The sequence below is a fragment of the Frankliniella occidentalis genome, unplaced genomic scaffold (assembly GCF_000697945.3).
Source record: "Frankliniella occidentalis isolate FOCC.00 unplaced genomic scaffold, Focc_3.1 Scaffold21, whole genome shotgun sequence".
NCBI lineage: Eukaryota > Metazoa > Arthropoda > Insecta > Thysanoptera > Thripidae > Frankliniella > Frankliniella occidentalis.
This window is the reverse complement of record NW_026267151.1, coordinates 792,840-819,431: the sequence shown is the minus strand read 5'-3', so window position 1 is coordinate 819,431 and position 26,592 is coordinate 792,840. Positions and strand designations below refer to the sequence as shown.

General features: G+C 50.1%; 3 protein-coding genes across 13 annotated transcripts in view; 2 read left to right on the top strand and 1 right to left on the bottom strand.

Moving 5' to 3' along the window:
• The first annotated feature begins 22 nt into the window (after positions 1–22).
• On the top strand, positions 23–21,414 carry LOC113204484 (thymosin beta). 10 transcript variants are annotated; one of them, XM_026419656.2, is made up of 8 exons: positions 23–305; positions 6,476–6,541; positions 18,243–18,376; positions 18,586–18,699; positions 19,584–19,697; positions 20,251–20,364; positions 20,579–20,692; positions 20,795–21,414. In XM_026419656.2, the coding sequence occupies exons 3-8, from the start codon at positions 18,247–18,249 to the stop codon at positions 20,818–20,820; spliced, it is 612 nt and encodes a 203-aa protein (XP_026275441.1). In that variant the 5' UTR covers positions 23–305; positions 6,476–6,541; positions 18,243–18,246; the 3' UTR covers positions 20,821–21,414. The 10 variants fall into 10 exon arrangements, with proteins under 10 accessions (XP_026275441.1, XP_052120694.1, XP_026275440.1 ...); XM_052264734.1 differs by having other exon boundaries at positions 6,476–6,584; XM_026419655.2 differs by lacking the exon at positions 6,476–6,541 and having other exon boundaries at positions 37–305.
• A 105-nt stretch (positions 21,415–21,519) lies between these two features.
• On the bottom strand, positions 21,520–25,603 carry LOC113204481 (E3 UFM1-protein ligase 1 homolog). Its single transcript, XM_026419652.2, has 13 exons — positions 25,439–25,603; positions 24,903–25,048; positions 24,574–24,815; positions 24,306–24,495; positions 24,080–24,226; positions 23,794–23,969; positions 23,512–23,703; positions 23,271–23,426; positions 22,961–23,187; positions 22,553–22,871; positions 22,299–22,471; positions 22,009–22,220; positions 21,520–21,897 (listed from the first exon to the last, which is right to left on the bottom strand). The coding sequence occupies exons 1-13, from the start codon at positions 25,516–25,518 to the stop codon at positions 21,755–21,757; spliced, it is 2,403 nt and encodes an 800-aa protein (XP_026275437.1). The 5' UTR covers positions 25,519–25,603; the 3' UTR covers positions 21,520–21,754.
• Positions 25,604–25,899: 296 nt separating this feature from the next.
• Positions 25,900–26,592, top strand: part of LOC113204482 (uncharacterized) — a 3,562-nt gene continuing 2,869 nt past the window's right edge. For both annotated transcript variants that reach the window (XM_026419654.2, XM_026419653.2), the window contains exon 1: positions 25,900–26,552. The gene's annotated coding sequence lies outside the window, so the exon portion shown is untranslated. The remainder of the gene's footprint in view (positions 26,553–26,592) is intronic.

Sequence of the window (26,592 nt, the reverse complement as noted above, 5' to 3'; positions counted from 1 at the left end):
TTTTAGGGAGGAGGCGGCTTCGTTCGCCGTTCGCCCGCCAGCTGCTGCTGCTGCTGCCGCTGCTGCCGGCTGCCGCCAGTCGCTACTCCACCACCACCACCACCACCACCACCAGTCCAGTCCAGTCCCAGTCCCAGTCAGTCGCCGTCCGACCGTTGTAAGCGATTCACGTCTCTCACCCGCGTTCCATTCAGTAAGTGTGTGTGTGCGTGTGTGTGAAGAAAAGGGATTCAGTGCCACATCCTCTCCGCCTCCAGGACCCCTCGTGGAATATATCCTCGCCGAGCAGTCCAGTGCAACCACAGGTCAGTTCTTGATTAAGTTTGTGCTGCAGGACCTGGATCCAGGCGCGAGGCAGCCACGCTGCACACAATTTTGACAGTTAGAGGCGAGCCGCGGAGGCTTCTTCGGGGGGCGGGGTACCTAGTAGTGTGACACCCGGTGGGGTGCCTAGCAGGACTGCGGCGCGAACTTGTGAGGATATCCCTCGGCCGTCACGACACTCCCGGTTGAAGGTTCGCCTAGGGGCTCTATAAGGACACCTGCTGCATACCGGCAGGACAACCCCAATAACCTTCAGCAAAAAACCATTGACAAGCGGACTTGTGCATGAACGTGTAGGGCATACGGAGAGACAGAGGGCACTCAGGACCCACTCGGGCACGTACGTACCCGGCCCGGCCGGTGGCCCCGGCCCCAGCTCACACAGCCCACTGGAGCCCTGGAGCGCGTTGCTTTGTCGGTTTGGGTGGGGTCGGGGACTGGATTACCTGCGCCGGCGCGCCGGCGCGGCTGGGGCTGAATGGGTTAGGGATCGAGTTGGGATGGAGCTGGTACTGCAACCCCCGAGAGGAGCCCAAAACGGAACTCAAACGTTCCTAGGGGAAGGGGTTCCAAAAGGAAGGGCGATCACGTCAGTCAGCGCTGCCCTTGCCCTCACTCCTGTCATTGTTCAAAGTTGACGGTGGAAGTGATCAGACGAGGGGAAGTGGAAGGGGAAGGGGGCCTCACCCAGGCTGCAGGGGCGTTAAGGTAGGGTTAGTTTGGCTCGGGCTCGGCCCGGCTCGGCTGTGCATCGCCCTCCTCACCCCCCGGCGGCCAGCTCCCCTCCATGTCTGAGTCACCCTCCTCCCTCCCCCGTGCGGCCCGTGCGAGTGCAGACTTGTCCTTCTCCCCTCGACCAGGCCCTCCCTTCCCCATTCCCCAAGCTCGGCGCGGGGGAGCAGGGGAGGCTTAGGGAGGCTTGCTCTTGAAAACCTAAAGGGAACGGTAACGTCTCATCCTCATCACGAGCTGGCAATACAATGTTGTTGTGATGTTTTCGGAGTACCTTTGTGCCGCCCTCTCTTTGCCGAACGCGCACTCACTCCAGTGCGCTTCCGGCCTCTCGCACGTTTCCTACTTCCGGTCAGGCGCGGTCCCGTTTTTGGGGCGGCGTCCTCTCTGCACCTGTGGGCCGGAGCAGCGGGGCGGCTGGTGCGGCGTCGTGCACCTGCCGATCCACGCAGCCGTAGCCTCTTGTCCCATCGCTCGGATGCCTTTCTCTCCCCCTCCTGTCCTTCCCTTTTGCCCCCCCCCCCCCCCACCGCCCCTCCCGTTTTTGTGGTGTCGTCGAACCGAACTGACTGGCGATAAGCCCAGACATCCGCCGCGCCGCGCCTCGGCGCGCATACAGATGGCGATGACGCGTCGCAAGAAGGGGTGGACCTCTGAGGGTGGAGACGGGTGACTCAGGATCGGGTATCCTGTTCGATGGATGGCCAGTGATGTCACAGCCGCGCCATCGCACGCCCTTTCCCAGGACAGCATATGAGTCACGTTTGGGTGGGGTGCGACGCGGTTCAGTCCTTTGGGGGGCGGTCTCACGTAGTCATGGACCATCACGATATCACGATGCATCGAGGAGAGCAGGCTAGGCGCACACATCGCGATTTTCGGCGTTAGCGAAGAGAGCCCCTTTCTCTGCACATTGGATTAATGATGGCGGGGCATGGGCAGGCCACGATGCTTTAGCGCTCGTGGCTGTTGCTGCAGGGGGAGGAGAGAGGGAGTGGGTGGCTGGAAGTCTCTCTTTGTACTCGTCGCCCTCCTGCTAAGCCTCGTCTGCCACCCCCGCCCCCAGCGGCGCTCGCTGCTCGCTGCATCAGCTCCGACAGCCTGTGGCAGATCATTTCGTCTCCCGCCTTGTTCCAAAGTACAACACAACTCTGGTATCTTCTGCCCATCATTAGCTCAATGCAAGATTAAAACCTGCATGCCTTTGGTCCTTCCTTCTTATGATGTTGTGTGGTGAGAGGTGACGCGGATGACGTCAGTGCCGATTGCCTCTCCGGGAGCTCCGGCGCTGGCCGCCCTTCGCGCCCGCGAGCTCCTTTTCCTCCCCCCCCCCCTCTCTCTCTCTGGCGTTCGTCATCGAGCCCAATGCCCCTCTGTGAGAAAGCTCTGCGATGACTCATGCAGACGGGCCAACCAAGTCCCGGCTGGCTTCATTGTCTCTCTCCTCACTTTGGCGCAGTCCGGCGAATCGCGCACGATGAGGGCGAGAGAGATATACAAAGGACGCTCTGACACATCGCATATCTTTCGCACGTAATCAAAACTTAGTATAAGCGTGTCAGTGCATTTCGCGCTCACTAAGACTTCACGTCAACCTCAATAACGGCAGACTTCCTTGAGGTAAACCGAAAATTAATTTTTCCTTGCGTCTTCTGGACGACACAATCGCGTCGATTACTGTCGATTATGCCCTTCGTAGATGTCGATATTCGCGCCAGAACGTGATCGCTTATCGTCTTTAGCGAGTCTTCTTTTTAACCGGGTGTCTACCAAGCAGCTGAGTCGCACTGGAAAGTTCCTTCCTAAGCTGCCAGCCAAGCCAAGTCTGCCGCCATGTAGGGAGCGCCGGCCTTTTAGGGATGGTTCACAAACCACGTGGTTATCCTTAGCGGTACAACGGTTTGGTACAGCTCTGAAGTCTGCGTTTATGCGGAAAACAGTCGTAGATTTGGTCCTCGGAGTTGTGATTTTACCCATACCCACAAATTGTGTCTTAGGGCTACTTCGTGTGGTCAACGTTTTATTTTCATAGTCCAAATGTCCGAGGAGTGCCGAACACCGCCGCCCCGGCCGCGCCGGAACTAGATTCCGTGAATCTCAAAGCCGTTTGGTTTTTTGAACGGCGCCTAATCTTTCCCCTCCCCTTCCCCTTCTCTTCGCCCTCCCCACTCTTACACGCCGTTTACGTCCCGTCGTGGCCTGGTTACGGACGGCCCCTGGGCACGCCATCTGGTGGACGAAAGTGCGCCACGCCACGCCCCTCAGTGTCTGGGGCTGCGCCGGGCTGCGCGGGGAGGGGCCGGAGCGTCGTCACGTGTGTACCCAGTCGCGCACATGCGCAACACATTCGGAATAAATGATCACCTTCTCCGAAGGGTTCCATATTATCTCAGCCGCGTAAGAAGCTTCGCGGTCATCGACGGAAGGTTGGGCGTTCCCCTTCTCCGTTGATTCCAACAAGGGCCCTATTGGCGTCAGATACTACTGTAGGTGGCTGACTCACTCCGCGCACTTTCGTAGTTATACCGCCCTGCACGGGGGACTATCCTAGCCGCCCATGCCTCCCAGCTCCTCACGGCCCCGCGCGATTAGGCCACCCGCACGCTCGCGTGCAAGCGGTACAGTATACGAAAGTGCGTGGCGTGATAGTCAGCCACCTGGGGGGAGTTGTAAGCTGCGCGGTACGCTACCATACCGGCACACGTTGTACCGCATTATTGTACTCGCGGATTACCTGTGCAAGGCGAGGGGGCGGAGGGAAGGGCGGCTCGCATATCTAATCCGTTAGATGGAAACGGCCGCGGTGCGGGGCAACACGGTTAGGAGGATACAGTGTACCGCGGAGCCGGCGTCGCGCGGCCCCATAGTCACGTGACATGCTCCGCTGCCCTCATGCAGTGCTTCCGGGCGGCGGAACCCGTCCAGTCCAGCAAGCGCCTGCCGAGGGAGAGAGGAGAGAGGGCGCCGAACAGCGCCAATCCCTTTGTGCGCGGGCGCAAGAGGAGTGCAAAGACTAGGAAATAAAAGAAAAACTCTAAGTCATCTCTCTCGCTCTCGCATACACGTGTTCAATGAGCAGCCGCCTCTCTCTCTCTCTCGCACGAGTCCAGCAGCGGTCCCTCGCTGGCCGCTCGCCTTTAATTTGTCTCACTTGGATGATGCCTCCCTTCTCCAGGCCGCGGCTAATGAGTGGCGCAGCACGGAGTGTAGCGGAGCGGGCGGTGTGGAGCGGGTGAGGGGAGGGGCCCCCGGCGGGCTCTTGCTCTTAGCGCGGTGTTTGCCCGGTGTTTGCCCGCGCCATCGTCCGTAACAGAAGTTGTATTATTATTATGGCATTTTTGGAGGCGGCTGCGTCCTCGTTAAAAGTCTGAATAGCGTTCGTTCTCCTTTTTCGTGATACTTTCGGACGGGGGAAGCTTTAGGAAGGAATTCTTTTATGATGCCGGCAGCGCGCGGGCGCGGCTTCGGCTTCCGGCGCTTTGCTATGGGGTCTGCATGTGATGTGATGTCTGTGATCACTGACGCTTCTTTATACGCGTTCGTGGGCTGGGCTTCGTAAGAACCATATCATTCACAAATTTTCTCAGCTCTCCACTGGTTGTTCCCGAGGGTCCACCAGTTCAGTTTCAAAATCAGAGGTACCAGGTTGCTGATTAACCCCGCTCACTTCTGTAGTTATGCTGTACCGAACTCACGAGTGCGGGTGGGTTGCCTACTCGCTTGGCCCGTAAGGCGCCGCGCCGTGGACGGGGGCGATAGGCAAGCCCGCCCGCACTCGTGCGTGCGGTACAGCATGCAGAAGTGAGCTGGGTTAACCAGCCACCTGGCATATGGAAAATATACATGCTGTGTGTAGTTGTGTAGTGAAGTGAAGTGAGGACAAAGCCTTTATCAAAATTGAACAAAAGAGAACAGCCCCGCCTGCAACACCATTATTTTGTCCCAAATTTCAAAAATAAATATCTTTGGGCACCTTGTATATTGTACAACAGAACGACTGATCGAGGCTATAGCCCAGCGCGTGACCCTCGGTCACGTTCCTCGGCGACCCGCACCCCATTACCCCCATGTTGTCCGCTCCTGTGACGTCACGGGCCCCTCTTCTCTACGGGCCTACTATTTGAGAATTCCACGCGATATGAAGATAAAAATGATCCACCTGTTTTATTTATACACGGTCCTTGGCCAACGGAGTGCGCTAATTATTTCTGGATAGGGTCGCGCGGCTCCCGTCACGCACGGCGCCCCGATGCCCACAGCTCATCTGCAGCTAATTGGTGATATCTATCTCTGTTTGTACTTATTTTCATTTTTATTTTCATTATTGTTGGCGGTAATTGCTGGCGTGAGCTCGCGGGGGGTCCATGCAGCCAGTGGGCCTAGGGGTGGGGAGGGAGGAGAGCGAATGGTAGTGCACTGCTTTTGTGGTTACACGACACGTGTGATGTACTAGGCTCACGAAACACAGAAAAAAAAAGGTGCCAAGTGTTTACTGCCCTCTCCACTAATAGAAGCGTGTGACATTCGAACACGTAATGGGGCGTGCCAAGATGCCACTGAAAAGTGTTTGATCATCGTGCCAGGTATAGAAAAGTGTGGTTTATATTAAAAAGTTTGACATGGTCACTCTTTTGTGTGTGACATGACTGGAATGCACTTCTTGAAGTTCGAATGTACCATACTTATGTTTGTGGAGAGTGGAGAGTTTTCAAAGGCACCTCCAGTGCGGAGATGTGACACGACGACGCAAAAGATTCGTCAGCATCAGGGTCGTAGGCTGGATTGTGAAGTTGGCAGGAAAGGAACGGAGGCATAAGCGGCGCGACGTGCAGGTGGCAGGAAGGACGGCCGGCCAGGAAGGGGCGTCGCGCACAGAGGGCGACGCAAAGCGACGCCTTGCGGAAATGAAACGAGGAAAACAAAGTACCTGACGTGAACAACTGCTTGCGCAAAGCGCGCTGGTGTCGCACTGACACGTCCGGGGAGATGGGAAGGGGTGCTTGGAGTATCCTTGGATAGTCGTGTCACCTTTTCACCAATATGGCCGATGCCAACAGTTAAAATCGGTGAAAATACTATCGATTGCAAATTGATTGAGTTGATAAACGACACGATTTCTTCTTCTTTTACCTACCGAGTTCACTTTAAATGGGAAGGAGAATTTTATGCCAATTTTGTGCACATTGTTTTCTTTGGACAGCTAGTTTGTATTATTTCCGTAGTACAATGTGTACAAGCTAAGATGGAATTAATCTCAGACAAAAGCTGATGTGCACAGAAACACTGTTAGAAAAAAATCTGGGATTTCACGGAGGAACACTCGTAAAAATTATTGCTAAAGTCCTTTGGGATTTCCCAACTCTTTTTCCCCCTAACTTTCTATAGAATCTAATACATTTTGATTTCATTGTGTTTCCAGGTGATTATCGGCTCCTCTACTCGTGCCACTCCTGTCGTCACGTACTGCACACTGTGCAGTGAGCAGGTACCAGCAGCAGGGCTGCAAATACAGCGTAACACAGACAACGGTTTGTGTTCGGTTTATAAAACAAAAATATTTTCTTTTTACCTCTTTCGAAAGCAGCTGTGTACTGGTTGTATATGGTTGTGTTCTGTAGTGTGTGGTGTGTGTATAGTTTCGTCACGAAGTGGTCATGTCATGACGCCGTGGTGCGGCGTTTCCAATTAAGGTGAAGAGAAGCAAACGGCCTGCGGGCGGATAACCATCTGTGCGCGATGGTTCAGCTCCTCCGGGTCCGGGTGGCTGGTTCCTCCTCCGTCGGGACTAGTTTGGCATGTCAGTACTTCCGGCCTTTGAGTCCGAAAGGAGGGGAGGGAAGGGGGATGGGGATATCCCTATGGCGGTCATCGCCAACTAAAATAATAATACTGGATCAAAAATGCGTGCCTTATTTGTAGAAGAGGTCAAGAGAAAATAAAACACCCAGTGCAATGCAAGTAATCGTAATTTGGCTTTGGGCCTGGCCTCGCGCCTTCTAAATCTTGATCTTTTTTGGGATAGCACAATGTGAATGCGTAAGCGTACTTCGCTCATTTTTGTGCTGTATCGTATGTACTACTTGCGGGACGGCCATCATACCTCTGCAAAAATCGCAAACATCGCCTGTGCACTTCTGTGTGCGTCGTTCGGTGTGCTGCTCGCCGCCGCGCTGTTTCAGCAATCTGCGTTTGCACAGCCGTGCAAAAAAAATAACACGACCCTACTCTGGTGCAGGGCTCGGGACTATTAAGAAATTTTTACAGCGCTCGTGCGAATATATTCGTTCACATGAGCTTTGCGATTGATTTTCCAGTGTATGCATTACCTAGAGAGAGCCCATTTCCATCTTTCTTTGAGCCTTGAGTTTACTGCTGTCCCTAAAAGTGGGCAGCATACCGAGACCGAGCCGATTCCAGGGGACATCCTTGGACGCCTACCTGGAAGCGCGCTGCTGCTTCGACCCCTTGGGAACTTATCGTAAAGGGTGTCCTGTTGGTGACCTTATTCCCAGGGAGGCCCGCTGCGGCCGGCCGGCTGCTGGTCGAACATGACGGACATGCGAAGCGGCGCGCCAGCCCCGCCTGCCACCGCCTGCCACCGGGCGCCCTTCACATGGACGTATTTGGGCTCGCACTGCGCAGGTCGCACTGTGTGGAGCATGTTATATGTTCGTACAAGGCGCGCTGCACCAGCCGGCTAGCATTGCCTTGGCGTGCGGTGAGACGGCAGCGATGATCGTCTCATCATTCGATGTGTGTGTGTGTGGTGAGGGGAGGGGGGGGGGGGGGGGGGGGGGGGGGGGGGGGGGGGGGGGGGGGGGGGGGCAGCCAAGTCAAAGTTACGAATCTACGCAAACCTCGTGCGTTTCTAAACTCATGCAATTTTGACACGTCACAAACGTGTAACTATCATTTAATCACAAGGAGTTGCCGGAGAGGAGTAGCGGAACTGCTAAGCGGAGCACCATCAAATCCCTCTTTGCAGGGGGGGTCCCACTCAAACTGTCGTCTGCCATTCGCTCTGTTTTTCTCACGACCATGCGCAGATACAAGCATTGCAAGGTTGTTGCGAACATGCGAAAATAGGAACGCGTAGACAGAGCTGCGACCTACTTGTTTCTCCAAAACAAAACGCGCCCGGAGCACGCTGCAAATCGTGTGGCGGAGCGCACGCCCCGCCAAACACCTCTCCCCTGCGCTGCGACGCGGCTGCGCGGAGGGCGTTGACTCTCCGCGGTGCGCAGCTCGGTGCAGCGCGCCACGCCTCGTCGCGGCAGCTCGCACAGCCCATCCCATGGGCTGCTTCTGCGCTGCAGAGCTGGGCCCGCCCAGTCCATGGGCTGCCTCTTGCCACGCGCGCAATGCCGCGAACTCGCTGCTGATCATGAGGGAGAGGGGAGAGAAAAAGGGGGGCGATGGGAATTTTGTGCGAGAGGCAGAGAGAGGAACACTCTGCCAAATTTTTGGCATCTTTTACGCCCATTTTGGTATTGACGAAATTTTCATCTTAAAAAATTTGCCAGTGCGGGCGTCGGTTTGCCTGCCTACTCACCTTTACGTAAACATTTAATATGTAAACTCTCATAGCGCCTGATAGGTTGGCAACATCTTGCCTGAAGTGCGCTCGTGTACCGGGTGTAACTGAGAATGCGCAACAGTGTTGCGGGATTGCATACCCGCCAGGGCTGCAGGGTCCATGGCGCCTTACGGGCTAACTGGGTAGGCAAACCCGCAACACTGTTGCGCATTCTCAGTTACACCCGGTACAGCGGAGTGGAGTAGAATACCCGGAGTCCCGCAGGCGTCGAGCCACCGTAATTTGACCTATCTTTTTGAGATAAAAGGAGTACATTGTGGACGAGCCCACTGGGTTGTGCCTGTGTGGCGCGATCGATGACTGGTTTCTGGCGAGACCCCATAGCCCTCCTGGTCTTTTTGGAAGAATGGGATGGAGAAGTGCCAGTCTTTCTGTACCGGGCCTCCAGAAATGCCTCAATACCCCGCTTTACGCAAGCTATTCGATGTATGCATTGCCAACCCTTGTCAGCGTTGCTGCTTCATTAGCTGCTCAGCCCCTGCTTGTGATCTGCTGCAGTCTTGCTACAATCCGGCGAAAGGACAACCTCGACGTAGCCGTGAGTTGAGTGAGTGCAAGTGAGATGTGCGATACAGGGCCAGGCACACATACATGAGCGGGCGCCAACCCCCCTCCCCCTCCTGGTGCTGGGGTGAAGGGTCGCTTTCGAAACCAATGTGTGTTTGTGTGGTGGGAGAAAAGAGGGGGGGGGGGGGGCTACTGAACTAACCCCGATGGAAAAGGCTTTGTTGTTGCACAATAACATTATTCCCGACGACAATCTCTTCAAGCACAGTAGAAACAACCGAGGCATTGCCGTGAAAAGAACACAACTCTGCTTCGAGGTTCCTACACGCGACGGGTTGAGGTTAAACTGATGTCACGCCGCGGTGCGGGGCCAGCCGGCCAGCCCGTCCGCGGCGCACGGCCTCAGGGGGGGAGATGCCCGGCGCATGAAGTCATCTCTGGACGGCTGCTGCGCCGCTGCGCTGCTTGCTCGAACACTTTTGCGTCACGCCTTCGGAAAGGACGTCCGAAAGACTGGTGCTGTTAGCACAAGAGCACAAATCGCTGCACGTTTTATTTAGGCCGAATAAAGCAGTCGTGTTAACCGTTTTATAAGTGGAAGGTACTCGCTGTGCGAGCTCCCCGGTGTGGTGGGTGGTGGTTCCTGGCAAGCAGCTCTGGGGTAGGCCGCCCGCTCAACAGGCGCGCGCTGCAGCGCTGCGTCTGCCTACCTCCACGGCGCTCCGGCGGCGGCCCCTTCGTGCGGTCCCTAGCACGCAGCTCTGGGGTAGGCCGCCCGCCCAACAGGCGCGCACAGCAGCGCTGCGTCTGCCTACCTCCCAGGGTGCTTGCTTGGATCTTTCTCGCAGAGATTACGGGAGAAGGACTGCTTCTTTCGAAGTCGTGGGACTTCTTTAGTTAGCTAACTAAGCAATAACAAGGCAAAAAGTAGATAGAACATGCATGCCCGGCTTGACTCGCCCTTCTAGTCGTGACAAATCCCCCCCCCCTCCCCTTTCCGTTTGAGTCACCATACCACAACTCAAGGCATTGTGCGCCAATAGGGCCGCCCCGCGCCTCAAACATCCTTATGCCCCTCCGCCTCCCCTTTCCGTTTGAGTCACTATACCACAACTCAAGGCATTGTGCGCCAATAGGGCCGCCCCGCGCCTCAAACATCCTTATGCCCCTCCGTCCCCCTTCTCCCTATTCCGTTTTCCGTACTCTGTAAAATATTTGTAAGTCAACCACATATTTGTGATAATTGTAAATTAAGGAACAATGTTGTAAAGTATGAGTCGTTGCATTATTTACAACAACCACTGTACTTTGGCCTTCGAATTTGCGTATCATGAACATTTTGCAGGGAAAATATCCACGTCCAACCTACGAATACATATTTTGAATTGTATTTCATTCGAGGCAAGCTGGGGTCAGTAGTAAGGTGCTTGAAGCACAACGACGCTAGGGCGGGAGGGCAACACCTCGTCGCTCGCCTGCCGGCCGACACTAGTACTTCTTGCTGACGTCTTCTGGCGTCCTGCAGATTAATTCTATAATTGTGGGCTTAATTGTCGCGTGTCGGCGCCTCCCGAGCCGCGAGCGCGGCATGCGTGCGCCCAGCGGGCTTTCACGGTCTCTGATTGAGGCGACAGGCTGTTTCCTTTGCAGTGTATCGTGGAGAACAGCTTTCGTGCCCCCCTTGTTGTTGTTTTGCGGAGATGGCCGTTGGTTGACACAGTATTGTCCTCTAACGAGCCGGCAAATATGTGTTGTCCGCGTCCGTCCCGCAAAGCAGACCTGCTCGGGAAGGAAAAGATTGCGCTATGTCAGTAAACAGTTTGTTCTTGCAGCAGAGTAGTGTGATGCGGTTCCGTTCTCGAAGTCTTGTCCGCGGACGACTCTGGCATACTCGACATGTTCCCCCGCACGGCACCCGCAATATGAAGCGGATTCTTGAAAACAAGAGAGTAGACCTCGCTCATCTCTTGAGGGGGCGTGAGGGGGTTCTCAGTCCCCCTAAGATGCCTCTCAGAATTACAAAATAATCACGGCGATCGGCCAACGCCGACACAATTTTAGTCCAGCCGCGCGGGCTGGTGCCCCCCCCCCCCCTGCCTCGCTAGGGATGCGCTGATGTGTCGCGAAGCCGGACGATGCGCTTCTGGGCGCCAGGGCGGCTGTGCAGTGCGGGGTGCAGCACTTGCCTCGTCCTCGTCACATCCGTCTCACAGTCGATTCCGGTCGATTCGCACCACGTGAACGGCTCTCCTCAGGGAACCGCAAAGGAATTTGGTTGTGCTGCGGCGTCGTGGGCTGCTTGCCGGCCGATCCGTCGTGTGGAGGGCTGGGGGTAAAGAGGGGGGGGGGCAGACTTACTGGCTCCGGGGAGAAGGCACGGAATTGGTTGGGAAGGGAGAAGGGGGGGCTGGAGCTGGTGTGGGGCCTCCTTCCAGCGCGCGTGCGCAGAGCTGGACTACCCGACCGGCCCGACAGTACTCGTATGTAATGGGCTAAATATAGCGGGCGTCGGGCCACGCTCCGGGCGTCGCGGAGTGTTCGCGGTGCGCCCGTCGGCCTGCCGTGCCATGACTGGACACTGCCTTTACTGCCTGCTAATCACGAAAATAAGACGCGAAACTAAAGTCATGATCATTAAGTCGCCCCTAAGCTTTTGGTGTCAAAATTAATCTTTGACAACTATCATTTTAGCTTTAGCACACGGTCGAGTGTCGATATTTGCGAGCGCCTTCTGAACGGTTTTGTTCTTTAGCAACCTTTTTCTTCGGCATAACTTTTACTGGTCGAGCATTGTGATAACAGCTTTTGGTCACGCAAGGAAGTGCAGGACCCGTGGCGCGGAGGCGTTTGGTGGGATGATTGCGATTCTGCCGATGCGCAGCAATTGTTCCGTGCCGTGTACCCCGCGTGCGCGCGCCCGCGGCCCGCGGCTCCTCCATGGCTCCGCGAGGCACCGACGGGGAGAGCGTTCTTTTGATCACCAGGGTGACGACAGCGCGCACGACCCGCGGCGCGGCCTGGCCCGGCCCGGCATGCTGGGGGGGAGATTGGTGTTAGTCATCCCTCTCGCGCGCGCTTCCGCTCCCGCAGATTGCGTGCCCTCTGCACGAATGCAAATCGGCTGTGCGGACGTTCCTGGTTGTTGCGAGAGGGAGAGGGGGCAGTATGGAGAGTGCACTCTGTCCACTTGTATACATAATGTGGTTGGCACACAGACAAAAAAATATGCACTTTGTTGTGCATAAACTTGCAGAAATTATAAGCAGCCATATGATTGTCCCCAATTTCATAACTATGAACAATTTGTCCATACTGTGCTTATCACATCAGCTTCCGGTATATGAGAAAGTGACTGCGTCAGAGCCAACTATTAGCTGTCAAAGCGAATCCTCAGCTCGGAATGCGAAGAACAATTGGATTAGCTTCGGTAGTATATTGCTATTTTTTTCGCTTTCACAGGGTCTGTCGACTGATTTCTCCTACCCGCGTAAGCTAATGCAACGAATCTAGATACACCCTACCTCCTACCTGCCGCCAGCTTCGCTACCTTATAGCCGCACAAGTCTCACTGTAGCTTCCTACGCCCTCTCGGCAAGCAGTCATCTCGGCTGCAGAGCCTTAGCTGGCGCCCCGCCCGGCCCGGCCCTGCCGCCCCCCGCAGAGGTTTCTCCAAAGCGATCGGAGATTGGCTGTGGCACGCAATGTAAGCCCCCTCGCTGCGCAATAACCGCGGCGTTCAACTTTTGGTCACGCGGCCCACGACCAAACACCCTGGGGGTATAGATTCGACCGGCGTTGTGCCCTACTCCACATTGCAAAAGTGTTCAAATCCTCATTGTTTTGGCTCCCTGAGTCTGCCGCGCGGCCCCGTGTTTCCAAAGGCCAGCAGCAGCAGCCGTCCGTTGCCGTTTTGCTCCGTGTTATCGCGTCATCGGAACCTCCAGCTGCTGCTGGAAGTACTTTGTACAGGTCGGGAGGAGAAAGTGGAAAAGGGAACGGGAGGGGGGGGGGGTCGGGGGGTCCTGGACGGGACGGGGAGAGACCGCCGGTGCGCCGCTGCGTTGCACCAAGTCGGCCGAGTCACCGCTGCAACTCTGGGAGACAAAAGGAAAAGTGTCCAGCCGTCCCGGGCGGGCCGGGCCGCAGGCCGCGCCTGCGAGAGGGCGGGAGAAGGGAGGAACGGTATAACTACACTGTAAATCCGGGGTGTCCAGCAACTGTGCGACAAAAGGTGCCCGACGCTAAACACCTGTGCAACTTAAGTCGCTTAGCTGCTGGACACATTTCGGTTCGGCACCCTTTTCCCTGCACAAGGGTCCAGGCCAAGCCTAGGTAGGGTGTCTTGTTGTTGGACACCCCCTGCTTGGACCCCTCTGCAGGGAAAGGGCGCCAAACTACAAGGCGTCCAGCAGCTGTGCGACTTAAGTTGCACAGGTTTTAGAGTCGGGCACCTTTTGTCGCACAGTTGCTGGACACCCCGGATTTACAATGTAGCTACCAGGCAGGCGGAAGGGTCGGGGTCGGGGGAGACGCTCGTATAGGACTACGGCGTTTGCAAGATTGCGGTGAATTTCACCGTAAAGTTTCGATATGAGCGCACCCTCTTTACCCTGGAGGGCTGTAAGTTATTACGCGCCCCTTGAGGGTCAAAATTACAGCGGTCATAGTGTCGCGTGACAGCCGTGCGGTGCGGTACGTGTGGGGCAGGACGCGTGGGCTGCGGGGGGCGCGGGCGGGGCCTGGCAAGGCGGGACCCATTGGTGCAGTAAAGCTATCTGGACTCGGCTGCGCAAACACTCGCCGTCCCTTGTCGGGCGGCCGCGCGGCCGTGACTTTGAGCGACGCCTATGGCATGGCAGTCTGGTGGAGCCGCGCCCGCCGCAGGGGCAGGGCACATAAGCCGCGAGGCTATGCTGTACTGTACTCCGTCAACAAACGGCGCAGAAATATACCCCGGCGGACGTTCCGGCAAGGTGATGTGTTATCGCAGTCTATTGGATCTCAAAGCGCCCGGTGATAAACACAAAGAGAAAACGAATAAAACAAATTGAATTCCTGAAAGATAACGATGTACAGGTATCGGAAACAATGAAAAATGTAGCAAATAGTAGCCGCAGTAAAGAAAATATTTTTAATCCAGATCACAACACCCACAATTCTTTTGCTGTTCGCCATTCACTGTGACAAAAAGTACAGTACGCCTGGTGGCCTACTCGATCTGTACTTTGTGGATTAGGCGTTTTTGGAGGACAAAAGTACACTAGCCTTTGACGTACGATTCCGTACCTCACTCCTGTACTTTTGAGGTATACGAGCTGGGATATTTTGGCCAGTGTTGCTGTATAAAACGCCCAGCTGGATGCACAGTTCAAGTCTTACGAAGCAAAATGCCAAATGCTTCGTACCTACAAAGAATTTTCTCCCTACGAAGCGTCCAAATCCTTCGTATTACAAAGGATTTGGCATTTTTCTTCGTAAGACTTTAACAGTGTGTTCTAAGCCGTTAAGCAGCAGGGTTTTAGGTTTGCCCGATCGTAGAGTTTTCAGTTAATAATTCGAGTAGGTCAGCGGCCGCGACGCTGGGCGGCTGCTGGAGGACGGCGTCATCTGCGGAGAGGAGAAAGTGCGAAAAACTGGAGGTGAATAACGATGCTGGCCGGGCACCGCCGCGCCGCTGAATAAGTAGCGATAAACCTGCAATGCATTTCTCTGCCGACGTTCCCTTCCCACCCGGCCGAGGCCCCGGCAGCCAAGCTCGTGTGGGAGTGCTGCGTGAGTGAGTGCGAGAGAGGGAGAGGGCGCATGAGCGACTGACTGGAAGAGGTTGAGTTGGGGGCGCTCCAAGTGTTGCCATCTCTCTCTCTCGCGCGCGCGCGCCCGCGAAGAACATTCCCAGTAGCTGCGTCTTTCCTTGCTCCTCCCGGCCCCCCGCGCAAGTGCGTGAGACTCTTCCTGCTGTAGGTCCTGCCGGGCCCTGCTCCCACGTCACGTCACATCCGCGCCCGACGCGATATTGAGACATTTTATCTGGCCCGGACCGGAAGCGACCCGCGCCGTCGCCGCCCTCGGTGCAGGCGGGGTCGGCCACTGTCGCTCAGTTCCGAATTGCAAATCTTATTACTCACCCGTTTTTCTTTTTGCGAATTTTTCGTCTCCTGAAACATACTTTTTCGATAATTGTTTTGCATCCTCCCTCGCAAGTTTTGTAAACACTCGCCCCTTTGGCTGACCCGAGTTTACGCTTTGAACGGGAAGTCGTGAAGCCCTAATTTTTAAGTTGACGGTGGATTTTTGCACTGAATGGAATAAGGTTCTTTGCGCTGCCAACTTGTACGGCCGCTGTGTGGCGCGACCGGAGCGCCGGTGGCGGCGTGGTCGGGTGTGGGGTGTAGAGGCATGTCGATGGCCGCACCGGACCTGTGGGGGGCGAGACGATCCTGTAGGCGTCAAACTGTTGTTGTCGCCATGCTGCTCTTCCGCCCCGCCCCACCCCGCCGCTGCGCCGGGCTGCTGTCACAGCCCACTTTCCACTTCAACGAGAGCTGGCCGTCCAGGCCAGGCCGGAGGAGGGTCCGCCACACCATGGCCCGATAAAACAAAAGAGAAAGAAAAATGTCGCGCCACGCCACTCCACGGCACGTCGCCGTGGAAGGGTCGTGTTACACACACACGCCGCGAGAACAGACCTGCAGCAGGCCACGGCCTCGGGTACCTCTCCGCCCCATTGTCGTGTTTCGGGGAAGAGGGTGACCGACACGCCCGAGAGCTATCTCCGCCTCTCCGATAGACTTCCAATCAATTCGCTGGCCAGGTGGTGTCATTGGCAGCCGGAGTGGTTGGAGGGGGTTTAGGATTAGATACCCCCGTCTCGTTTGGTCTCTCTCTGGAGTGCGGGTAGCTGTTGTGCTTTCGTTATCTATGGTGGCCTCCCCCGCCGTTCGTCCGAAAACTGTCCTCGAGCGTGTCTGCCGCCCTCCCCCCCCCCCTGTCCCCTCCAAGTCCTCAGGCAACACCTGAAGCGGAGTGGGCGTGGCGTGCAGGTATATCTCTTTGGAGTCCACGGTGTACCCCATGACCGGCGTGACCCAGACAAGGTCGAGCAGCGCGAGCGCTCCGAAGGCGATAACCAACACTCCGACGCCACACCGCCATCCACTCTTGGGATCATGGACGTCGCACACGTTGTGGATCAAAAACTCTCGCCCGGAAAAGGAGTTGTGTTCGGCTAGGTGTGTAGGAACTCTTTCCGAAGCTGCAGCCCGCCCGAGCCCTTGCGTGGCTACGCTAGCGAGGAGCCGTGCGAGTAGGCAACCCGCCCGCGCGGCAGCGCGCCGGGACTGCATACCCCAGCGAGCTGCCCGGCGGCGGCGGACGTTCTAATACTCATCCGAGCCTCGGATGCGACGGTAGTCTGTGATCGGCTGTGACCTGACCATCGCCTGCGCCCCCAGTTACGGCTGCCTCCTCACATGTATCTTCTGGGAGTACAAAGCACCCCCTCGCGGCGGCACACCCCGCCCGATACGGCGACGCGGGAGGTCTAGACGACTGGACGCGGTACATTTTTTTTCTTCCTCTTTTTCTCCCTTTTGCGTTTTGATCTGCTGCGCGTGGTGCCCATCAGGGTGTTGCCACCGCCGACAGATTGCCGGGCGATGCACCTGCTAATGACCCGCGCGGCTCGCCTGGCCCGCAGCGCTGCGCAGTCCACGTTCAAGGCGGGGATCAAGTGCAAACCCTGTAATAAGTATTCGGGGAGAGGAGGGGGGGGGAGTAACCTCTTTTTGCAAGGTGTTAGGAAAAGCGCCGTTGAAACACCAGTACCTTGTGCTCCGAAATTGGGGGATTGATGTGTATAAATACGTATTGTAAGAGGGCACTGGAAAAACAAAGAGGTGTTGTCCTACCTTTATCAGAGGCACTAAATGTTTAAAATGCACATGTTTGGTGCCTATAGAAGGGGCCTAAAATTGCGGAAGGCCTTAGGGCTCTCTACTTGCCTTTACAGAGGCACTAAACTAAAACTTTCTTCAACACCCCTGGAAAGGCAGGACTTTGCACTTTTGTTTCTCCAGTGGGTGGCTTGCGTATCGTCAGTATAATTCAGGCTCTGTATGACCCCCGTTTCGCTAGGTTGGTAATTCGCCCCACCCCCTCTCTGACGTAAACCCGACGTAAACTGGCTACTTAAATAGAGACTGTCCTAGAGCTTAAATGGGACACTCCTGCAGCACGGTGCTCGTATGAGTTGAGGTGTGGCACGGTGTGGTCGCGAGCAACGGATTAAAGGTCTGTCCGGAGTCCCCTCCCCCTTTTCCGCGGCCCGCCCTGCTCTGCCTCGCCCGCCCCACCGAGATACTCGCCCGACCCGACATGTACGGCAGGCTGCCATATAGGGGCGCAGCCGTAGCAGCGGCGGCCGGTGTGCAGGAAAAGGCCGCGACTTGTATTTCGCCGTCCTTGTCTGCACTCGCTCGGTCTCGCGATGGTGACGGTGGTGGCCTGGCCGGGTGGGCCCCCCCCCCCCCCCCACACACACCTCCTCTCTGTCTGTGTAGTATAGTACTAAACGGAGACGTGAACACCGACTGTTCAAGTCCTTGCGCTTCAGCTATAACTTAGCTATGATCCATCCGAAAGTAAACTCCACCGCAGAACGTAGGTGGTGTGTCCTCAGGGACCGTTTTGGTCGCTTGCATCAAAAAATGACCTATCATGAGACATAGCTAGGGCCATTGGCAGAAATGCCAGCCCCGTTAGCCACTTGACCCGCGGGGAAGTGCCTCGGCAGGACACACTTGAGTTCCTTATTTGCTCTTATTCAATTATTCGGGAAGTGTGCAGTGTGTTTTTAATTGTTACTTCTAGGTTTGTTGAATTTGATGTCGATGTTATTTCCAGCAACTGGAAGTTAGAGTAACATAGAGCAACCCAGTAAGGACCCTAAATATAGTTTTAACCCTGGTTTTGTTAAGAGAAAAAAACCAAAAAAACAAAACAAACAGAAATGCAATGGACAGATAGTTTTGTTTCCTTTTCCTCCCCTGAAATTAATTCAACTTTTGATTTTCTTTAATTGCAGCATCATGTCGTCCCCATCTCTGAATGAGCTGCCGAAGGTGGCTGTGGACCTCAAGAGCCAGCTGGAAGGCTTCAACCCCAGCAACATGAAGCATGCTGTCACTCAAGAAAAGACTGTGTTGCCCACGGCCGAAGGTATTCAAATCTTTTAAAAACCTCCATTTCTAAAACTATTTTCCTCTTACTATTCTACACTTCTTGTCTTGCTGTAGTTGTTTTTGTTTATGTTTGCATTATATTATCAATATTGCAATTTGCTAAAATAGTGTGGTAGATGTGGCATATTTTTCTTGTTGAGAATCGGTGAAGAAAGAGTGTCTTAGCCGTTGGTGTTGTCCACTTAGATGTGAAGCAGGAGCGGCAACACAACAACTTGATTCAAGATGTGGAGAACTTCAGCACGGATAGGCTGAAGCGTGCTGCCACTCAAGAGAAATTTGTGCTTCCAAACGCACAAGGTATTTGTGCTGGATAGGCAAGCATGGTGAAGAGGCTGTTGTTTGCACTGCATGTGCCAAGCTAAAACGAATTGTCTAACATAACAAACAAAAAATATAATCAGTATTCCCAAGGAGGACAAAGGGAAGTAACTTTCACGTCAAAACATCCTCAGTTTTGCATGAAAAGTATATGTTGTAAGTGTTGATTTTGACATATTAGGAATGTCAAAATTGTCCCCATTTGATGCAAAGTGTCAAGTCAATGTAAAAATTGATGTAAAAATTACATTACTACTGTCCTCCTAGGGTTCCATATTATTATTTCCACCAGTAACTCAATGGCATGTTTCTATAAACTGCTTTATTTTCTGCATGCTCAAACATTTTTTTAGGTATAGTTGTGTATTTATCATGTGTATATATTTTAAATCAAGTTGGGGAAAGAAAATGTTTACAGCACCCACTCTTATTTTTGCAGCACTACACCATTACCTCACCAGAATAACAGATTTTCTACTGACAGATTCAAATAAACTAATTCAATAACTTCTCGCAGCTTGGTAATTCAATAGTATATTAATAGTGATGCACATTAATCACACTCTCACCCCCACCCCTTATTATAATAATTACGCCTTCAACTCTTGATGTATTTTGACAAAATGTTGGATTGCATCTGATTAACATTACTTGAAGTCGCTTATTTTAATGTGTGTGGCAACCAACTCCATGAGTTCTACAATCATCAGTCCAAAACTGTTTCAGGGGTATTGTGGCAATTTTTCTATTAAAATCTGATAATTAGTAATGTTTTGAGACAATGAAACAGTATTATTTTAATGTTATACAGTGGGACGAAACAAACTGATTTTTCCATATTCTAATTCGTTTGTGTTTTCCAGATGTTGCTTCAGAGAAGACGCAGAAGGCGCTGATTGAGGGAGTAGAGGCTTTCGACAGCAGCAAGCTGAAACCCACAGAAACTCAAGAGAAGAATCTTCTTCCTGATAAAGATGGTAACTACATAGTTCAGCTAATGATTGTCCGCTTACCACATTCTTTCCATACAATGAATAGTAGATTATAATGAAAACAAATAGTACTTCCTATCGTTCAGTGAAAATAGCCTTTTGTATATCACAACATGCATGAGTCGAGCTTTGTTTTGTGTGTGTCCAAGCCTTTCTCATTTATTTCAATGTGCTTACTCACATTGCGTGTTCAGCTATTTTTAGTGTGCTTACTTGAACCTATCCAGCTGCAAATTATGTGTCTAGTATTTTAGATTATTCTCTAGCTGGGTAGTGTCATATTTCCCATTGAGTTCAGTTATTAAAATGAATTTGTGAGATTTATGCTTACATTTTCATTTGGCCTATCTTGCACCTATTTGTTTTAAAGTTCTTCCATAAGTATAAATTTGAAGGACGTGCATATTGAGTTATTTGGCTTTTGTACTATATGTCTTTAATAATAACTTTGTAATTTTTATATTTTGCTTCTGCATTTTATTACTGTATTTGTACTGCATGATGGCATGCTGCTGTTTTTTTTTTGTGTGTGTACCAGTTGTGCAGCAAGAAAGGGCTCACCAAAATCTGCTCAATGGTGTGGAGCACTTTGATAAGTCATCCATGAAGCATGCAGAAACACAGGAGAAGAACCCTCTCCCAGACCCTGCAGGTATACAACTATAATGTGTATGCACTAGCTATTTTATTATTAGCTTGTATATATTATATATGTTGTGATCAATAATTTTAAATGAGCTAATTATTTAAATGTTATTGCTGAAGTGCTGCCATTGCTGCCAGAAAGAAATCTTACAGTAGTGTATGTGCAAAATGTCTTGCAAGTGCCATTTCTTCTAATCAAACTGATCTGTGTATTGTTACAGCCATTGAACAAGAAAAGGGACAGCAACAGCTAATTGCGGGAATAGAAAACTTCAACCCCAAATCACTGAAGCACACTGAAACCCAAGAGAAGAACCCACTGCCAACCAAGGAAGGTATGAAGTAGTACTGCAGTGTTATTCTGCAGCTAAAACTTAATATTTGTTTGAACTTTTTGTGGAAAAGAAAAATATGTAACTAATAAGTAATGTTTTCAGCCATTGCCCAGGAGAAAGGTGCATAAGGTACTCAAGCTACAAGAACATTTCCCAGCAGCATGCTGGCATGCTTATTGTGCAGAGAGAGAGAAGGCTCAATCAATAATTTCATTTGTTCTGTTTCTTCAATTTTGTACTTTTTGATAAGTGTACATCTTAAGCTTTTTGTAAATTACAAAACATTTTGATGGCCTGTAGCATGTTTTATCCATGCAAACATAAAATAAGATTTTATAACTTTCCCCCCTTTTTGTCTCTTAAGAGTTTAGCTAAGTGCAAAACTTTTTATGAACTGTTTCAAGTATCCTTTCCAAAAGACTTAATCAAATGAATTCTTGTCATTGCTTCCCATTAAGTCAGTCAGTAGGCTATTCTACTGTTACTTCTGTTCTTCTCACCTTTTACTTTTATTGCTAACTCCTATCTTAAGAAAATATGGTAGTGTTGATGAATTTTGTACGATGCTTCTTTTAGTTTACATAAATTTTATATTTATTCAGTCAAGATGGCCTGTGTCACGTATGTGTAATCACTCGTAACTGAGATATGGAAAAACTACTGTGCTGATGTGCAGTAGACAACGCTTTGATATACCCTTAATAAAAAGAGTAAGAAAGACAGTTTTGCAAAACTTTTTCCCACTCTGAACCACACAGTGACATACTAATTAACTACACTCTATTACACCTGATAACACTGGGGTTTTCTCAGAGAAAAGATACAAATTAATTTTAGAGGCTATTTAATGCCTGATAAAAATTGGAACAGATATTCAAAAAAACAATCATCAAAACAGATAAACTGTAGAAAAATAACAATTTGAGTATGTAACTCTTGCAATAAAAGAAGTTCACTCATACATACTAAAAAGGTAAACATCAAAACCTATTTGGTTTACATTAGATTTAAAACAATGCATGTCAGTCAAAGATTGTGACTGTACACAGTCATAAAATCAAATCACTCTTTGTTTTCTCCGGAAGTCTTTTTAAAGGTATTTGCAATATCTTTAATGATAGGCATTTTCTCTTGGAGCTGAAACATAACAGTTGTCTTTGCATCCTCATTTGGCTGGTCTGTTGATAAGAGCTTCAGCACAAGATCTGTAAGAAATGTTAGGTTTAGAAACAAAACAAATAATCAAAACAAGGTGAAGAGTTGGTGAAACAATGCTGTATAATGTCTAAAACCATAAAAATTGTCTCATATTTTACCATAGTACTCCTGCAAAGTGGAATATGTGCCTGCTGGCAAATGAGGCTGTAGGAATGACAATAAAATGTTGACATAGCGTCCAGATGCATGCAACATATTTTGTGTTACACCTTGACAAAGCACCAAAGTAGCTATATGCAAAACGTGAGCCGGGTCCTCTGAAGAATTCAGTTGCTCTAACAATGCTTGGCGGTGACCAAAGACCATCACTCTGAAAGAATTCATATTAATAGTAACAGAACAGAAAGAAAAATTGTTACATGATGACCTTTTGGAGCCATTACTATACCTCTCCTTTTTCTTGTCTGATTTACGAATAACAACATCACAAACATCTGAACTCAGAGCGATTTCAAGAGCAGAAAAAAAGTCATCAAGTGAAGATCCAAGTAAAGATTTATTTAATTTTAAAAGAGCCTCTTTTTCTGCTCCACCTGATTCCTGGGCCACTTTTTGCCTTGTCTGAAAATAATTGTTTTTAGTAGATGAACCCAACCTAGCAGTTCTTCCTTCATGTAAAGTATGGAAGAAGGGAAATTATACCTCCTGAAGTATGTCCTTGGTAGAGTCCCATTGTAGCATCCGCTCCTGAGCTATAAAGCCAACTATTTCATTGGCAATGTCAGTGCAAAATGTTTTAAGCAAATATTTAGAAAGCTGTGAATGAGGAGACTCTTTGGCAGGTGGAATAACATCAGTAGAAAATCCTTTGAGACCTTTCTCAAACAATCTAACATTGGTGATAAGACTGTTCAGTTTCTCTTGAAGATCATTGTGAGTTTTCCTCCGTGCACCAATATTATTTGACATATTGCTATCCAACACAACTTGGGCATGTTCCATGGCAGCTTTATTGGCTGACCTAAAACGTGAAAAGGATTTCTTTAGATGTAATTAATATTCACTATAAAGTACTTTTTTCTAAGATAAGCACTTTACTGATAAACTTACACATGCAAGTGTTTGGCTATTTCCTCCAATAAAGATGCTCTTTCATCTTCATCTAAATCATTAAAGCTCTCTTCCAGAGAAATAACAGCAACTATGTCTTCAACAGTAACAATTTCTAAGACTGTAGGTTTGCGATGAGAACTAACAGTTGCCTCATCATCAGAATCTCCACCTCCACGTCCACCCCTCACTTTCTTTTTTGTTGACTTAGTTTTAGTCTCACGACCCTAAGACATGATAATAATTCAGGTAGTTAGATTTGAATTTTACTAGAAATAGGAAACATATATGCGGGATGCTTAGGCAGTACCTGAGTTCCACCACCCCCTTTACCACCAGCTGCTTTCTTGCGTCGCTCATCTCGCTTGTCAACTTTTTCTTCCTTCAGATCTTCTCGCTTGTTGTGGTCATCAGAGACTTGAAGTCGATCAACTTGCCATTGTTGGAACTCTCCAGATGCAACACACTTTCATGACAAGCACAAATGGTGATAAATCAACTTTAGGTAAACTATTCCACATTAAAAAAATAATTATCTCTCAGCCGCTTACCTTTTCTGCTTTCTTTTGCACCACATCTTTGAAGGGAACCATTAATTTGTTCAGGAAGTTTTCTGTCACAACAACTGAACCATTGAAAACTTTGACTGACGGTGTACTACCCCCCGGTGTTCTTACAGTTTTCAGAACTTCTGTCAAAATTTGTTCCCCATTGTTACTGTCTAAGACTGATGGCAACATTGGCTGGATTTAAAAAATAAAAAAAAATTAGAAGGTTGTTGAGTGTTTTTTTGTTTTTTTTTTAATATAAAAGAATTGTTTTTAAACACTTACCATTATGTCAACCCATGTGCCAGAACTAACAGCCTCTTCTACAGCTGCTTCTATCTGACCTAATAACATGGACCCAATAGCAGCACCGTCAAGGAATAAGAGCTTTTCAGCAGGAAAATGTTTGCGTGCATAAGACTGACCATCAGATATGCCAATGCGTGAGAGAGCATCATATTCTATTAATTAGGAAAAGAAAGAAAGACTTATGACTATGACCTTGCTCCACTAAAATCAATAAATAAAGTTAAGAATCAAAAGTTTAAGAATTACAATTAAACAAGAGTACCTAAAAAGCCGTTCTGCTTGTAGAAGCTATCAACCCAATCACTTTGAGATTTAGAGTAAATTGATGGTACATAAATACTATTGGAAACTTGTTTCCCAGAGAAGACACCGGGGACTTGTTTCAATTCCATCAAATTATCAATTAGTGCTAGAAACAGATTTAGGAAAATAATTAACACACGGTAATGTGCCACAAGGTATAAATTTGAGATATTATGATAACTTACAAAAGAATAGACGTTCTTGAACTCCACAAATGTTGATTAAGTTGCTCACAGGTGTCGGTTTCATTGTGGCAATAAGAGCACCTCGAATAGCTGCCATATTTCTGGCAACATAAGCTTCAGTAAAGAAAACACGAGGATCTTGTCTGTCTTGCTTAGCACGTATTATCTTCCCTAGATTTCGTTGAACAACCTATGAAAACGACCAGATGGTGAATTTTTACACATGATAGGTAACAAGTATCTTTGATGAACCCCAAACCCTACCCACCTGTTGTAAAAATTCACTAGGTAGATCATATTGACTGGTCAAATCACTAATAGATACTTCTCCTTGTTGAACAAGCTTTTCATTTATTTCTTCAGCCAACCGTGTAATATATGATTTATCAATAAGTTGTCCCAGCACTAAAGAAATTCCAGGGTCCTGCTTCTGGAGGTCAGCAGCTCTTTGAGCAATGTGGCTCAGATCAACATTTAATAACTTGGCCAACTCTACCAGATTGATGCGACCTGACAAAAAAAAACATATGAAAGTATATGATATTATTGCCCGACAAAGTTGACAGAAGTTAAGAATCTGATTAATGTGAAACTTACCACCATTGACAATTAATTCATCTCTCATCTCTGTTACAAGCTGCTGTGGAGTGATATATTCTTTTCCATCATTTGTAAATATGATGTCGAGCAATTTCATGTCCACGAGCTTGGTGATAATTTCAACACAGTTACGCTCAGATAATCTATAAATGTTGGAAAAAAAAAAGAGTAGGTGGCAGCGTTTAAAAAAAATTAAATAAGCTTGTGTTACAATAGAAAAGAGAAATAAATTCAAGGTAACGTTGGCAAAAAAAAAACATTTAGTGGAAAGTGTGGAGGCCATAATATGTCTGACATACAAGATTGTAAGCGAACATGATGAATAAAATGAAAGACAAAAACCACAAGAATATTTGAAATTCAAAAATGACAGTGTAGGCGTCTAAATGGTACTTGTTGTTGAGGGTATAACAAATATCATCTAAGTGAAATTAGGTTGGGACGGAATGAGGAGGTTATCTATAACCGGGATATTTAGGGTGCATCGGGTGAAGTGATGTGTCATATTCTGAAAAGGCGTGGGAATGGTTTACCTTTGAGTCGTGGATATCAGCTGAGCGCGCTGGAGCCCAGCGGCCAGCCGTTTAACTTCCTCCCATTCAACAGCTGTCATGATCTTGACTGTGCGTACGACACCAAATCAGCAGAAACTGTGTTGTGTTGTGGGGATGGAGCGAGCGAAGCGGTGGTACTGTTTGAGAAAGCGAGCACGAGAGGGCAGCACAAGTCAGAGAGACTGACAGACAGCCATGGCATGGATGACAGCAGCTAAGAGAAGGGAGGACAGACCCAGGGGACAGAAAAAAGTCACTTTGACATCATTTGATGTCAAACCAAAAAATTGAGGTCCAAATGATGAACTAAAATTTTACTTCGGTCAAAATGATGTCAAAACGATGTCAAATCGATTTCAGCAGAAATCAATTTGACATCATGTGACATCATTTTGAGATCAAATTCCAAAAGTAAATGAGGTCAAAATGATGAACTAAAATTTGACCCTTTTCTGTCCCCTGGGGAGGACCTCTTGCTTCGGTGTTCAAGGTGGATTTAGACTTGAGAGCAGTGCAAATTTAGAGGAGAAGGGTGATCATACGACCGTGAATAGCAGTGCGTTAATGGACTGAAATTTGAATTATCTATTCTAGAGTGCGGAATGTAGATAGTTATGGAATTTATTAGGATCTCACAGGAGTCGGGAATAATTTTCGCCCTGGAAGTGACACAAAGTGCCCAGCTCCAATTTCTCCATAGTGTCCAAATTTTGCCATTTTATCTATGAGTAATGGTAGTTTCTGGACCCGTACCTAGGGAGAACTTGTCTCCTGCCCTATGCGTTTGCTATTTTTGGAAGAGAAGGGAAGGGGAGAAGAGGGAGGGGAAGGGGGGGGGGGTAATCCGAAGACCCGAACGATCCAACCCGAGCGTGGAGAGGACCTGTTCGGGCGCAGCCCGCCTCTACTGCGCATGCTCCGTGCTCTCTCCCCTCGCGGCTCCAGCAGAGAAGGGACGGAGAGACGCGGAGTGAGGGGTGTGGCTGTAGGCTGTAGACAGTGAAGCGCAGCCCGGCTGCCGCGGCGGCTCGGCGGTCAGCGACCGTTCCTCTTGTGTGGATTTACGCTGCTCACCATTCATCCCGCTTCCCTGGTATGTGATATGTGCAAACTGATTAGTATTATGTTATTAT

Bases quoted from the DNA above. Each gene is read 5' to 3' on its own strand.
- LOC113204484 (XM_052264731.1), top strand. From the start codon at position 16,232: ATGACCGGCGTGACCCAGACAAGGTCGAGCAGCGCGAGCGCTCCGAAG. The intron at 18,377-18,585 runs GTATTCAAATCT...TTGTCCACTTAG, and splicing joins TGTGTTGCCCACGGCCGAAG to ATGTGAAGCAGGAGCGGCAA. The intron at 18,700-19,583 runs GTATTTGTGCTG...TGTGTTTTCCAG, and splicing joins TGTGCTTCCAAACGCACAAG to ATGTTGCTTCAGAGAAGACG.
- LOC113204481 (XM_026419652.2), bottom strand. From the start codon at position 25,518: ATGACAGCTGTTGAATGGGAGGAAGTTAAACGGCTGGCCGCTGGGCTC. The intron at 24,816-24,902 runs GTAAGTTTCACA...TTTTTTTGTCAG, and splicing joins TGAATTAATTGTCAATGGTG to GTCGCATCAATCTGGTAGAG. The intron at 22,872-22,960 runs GTAAGTTTATCA...TTCACGTTTTAG, and splicing joins ATAGCCAAACACTTGCATGT to GTCAGCCAATAAAGCTGCCA.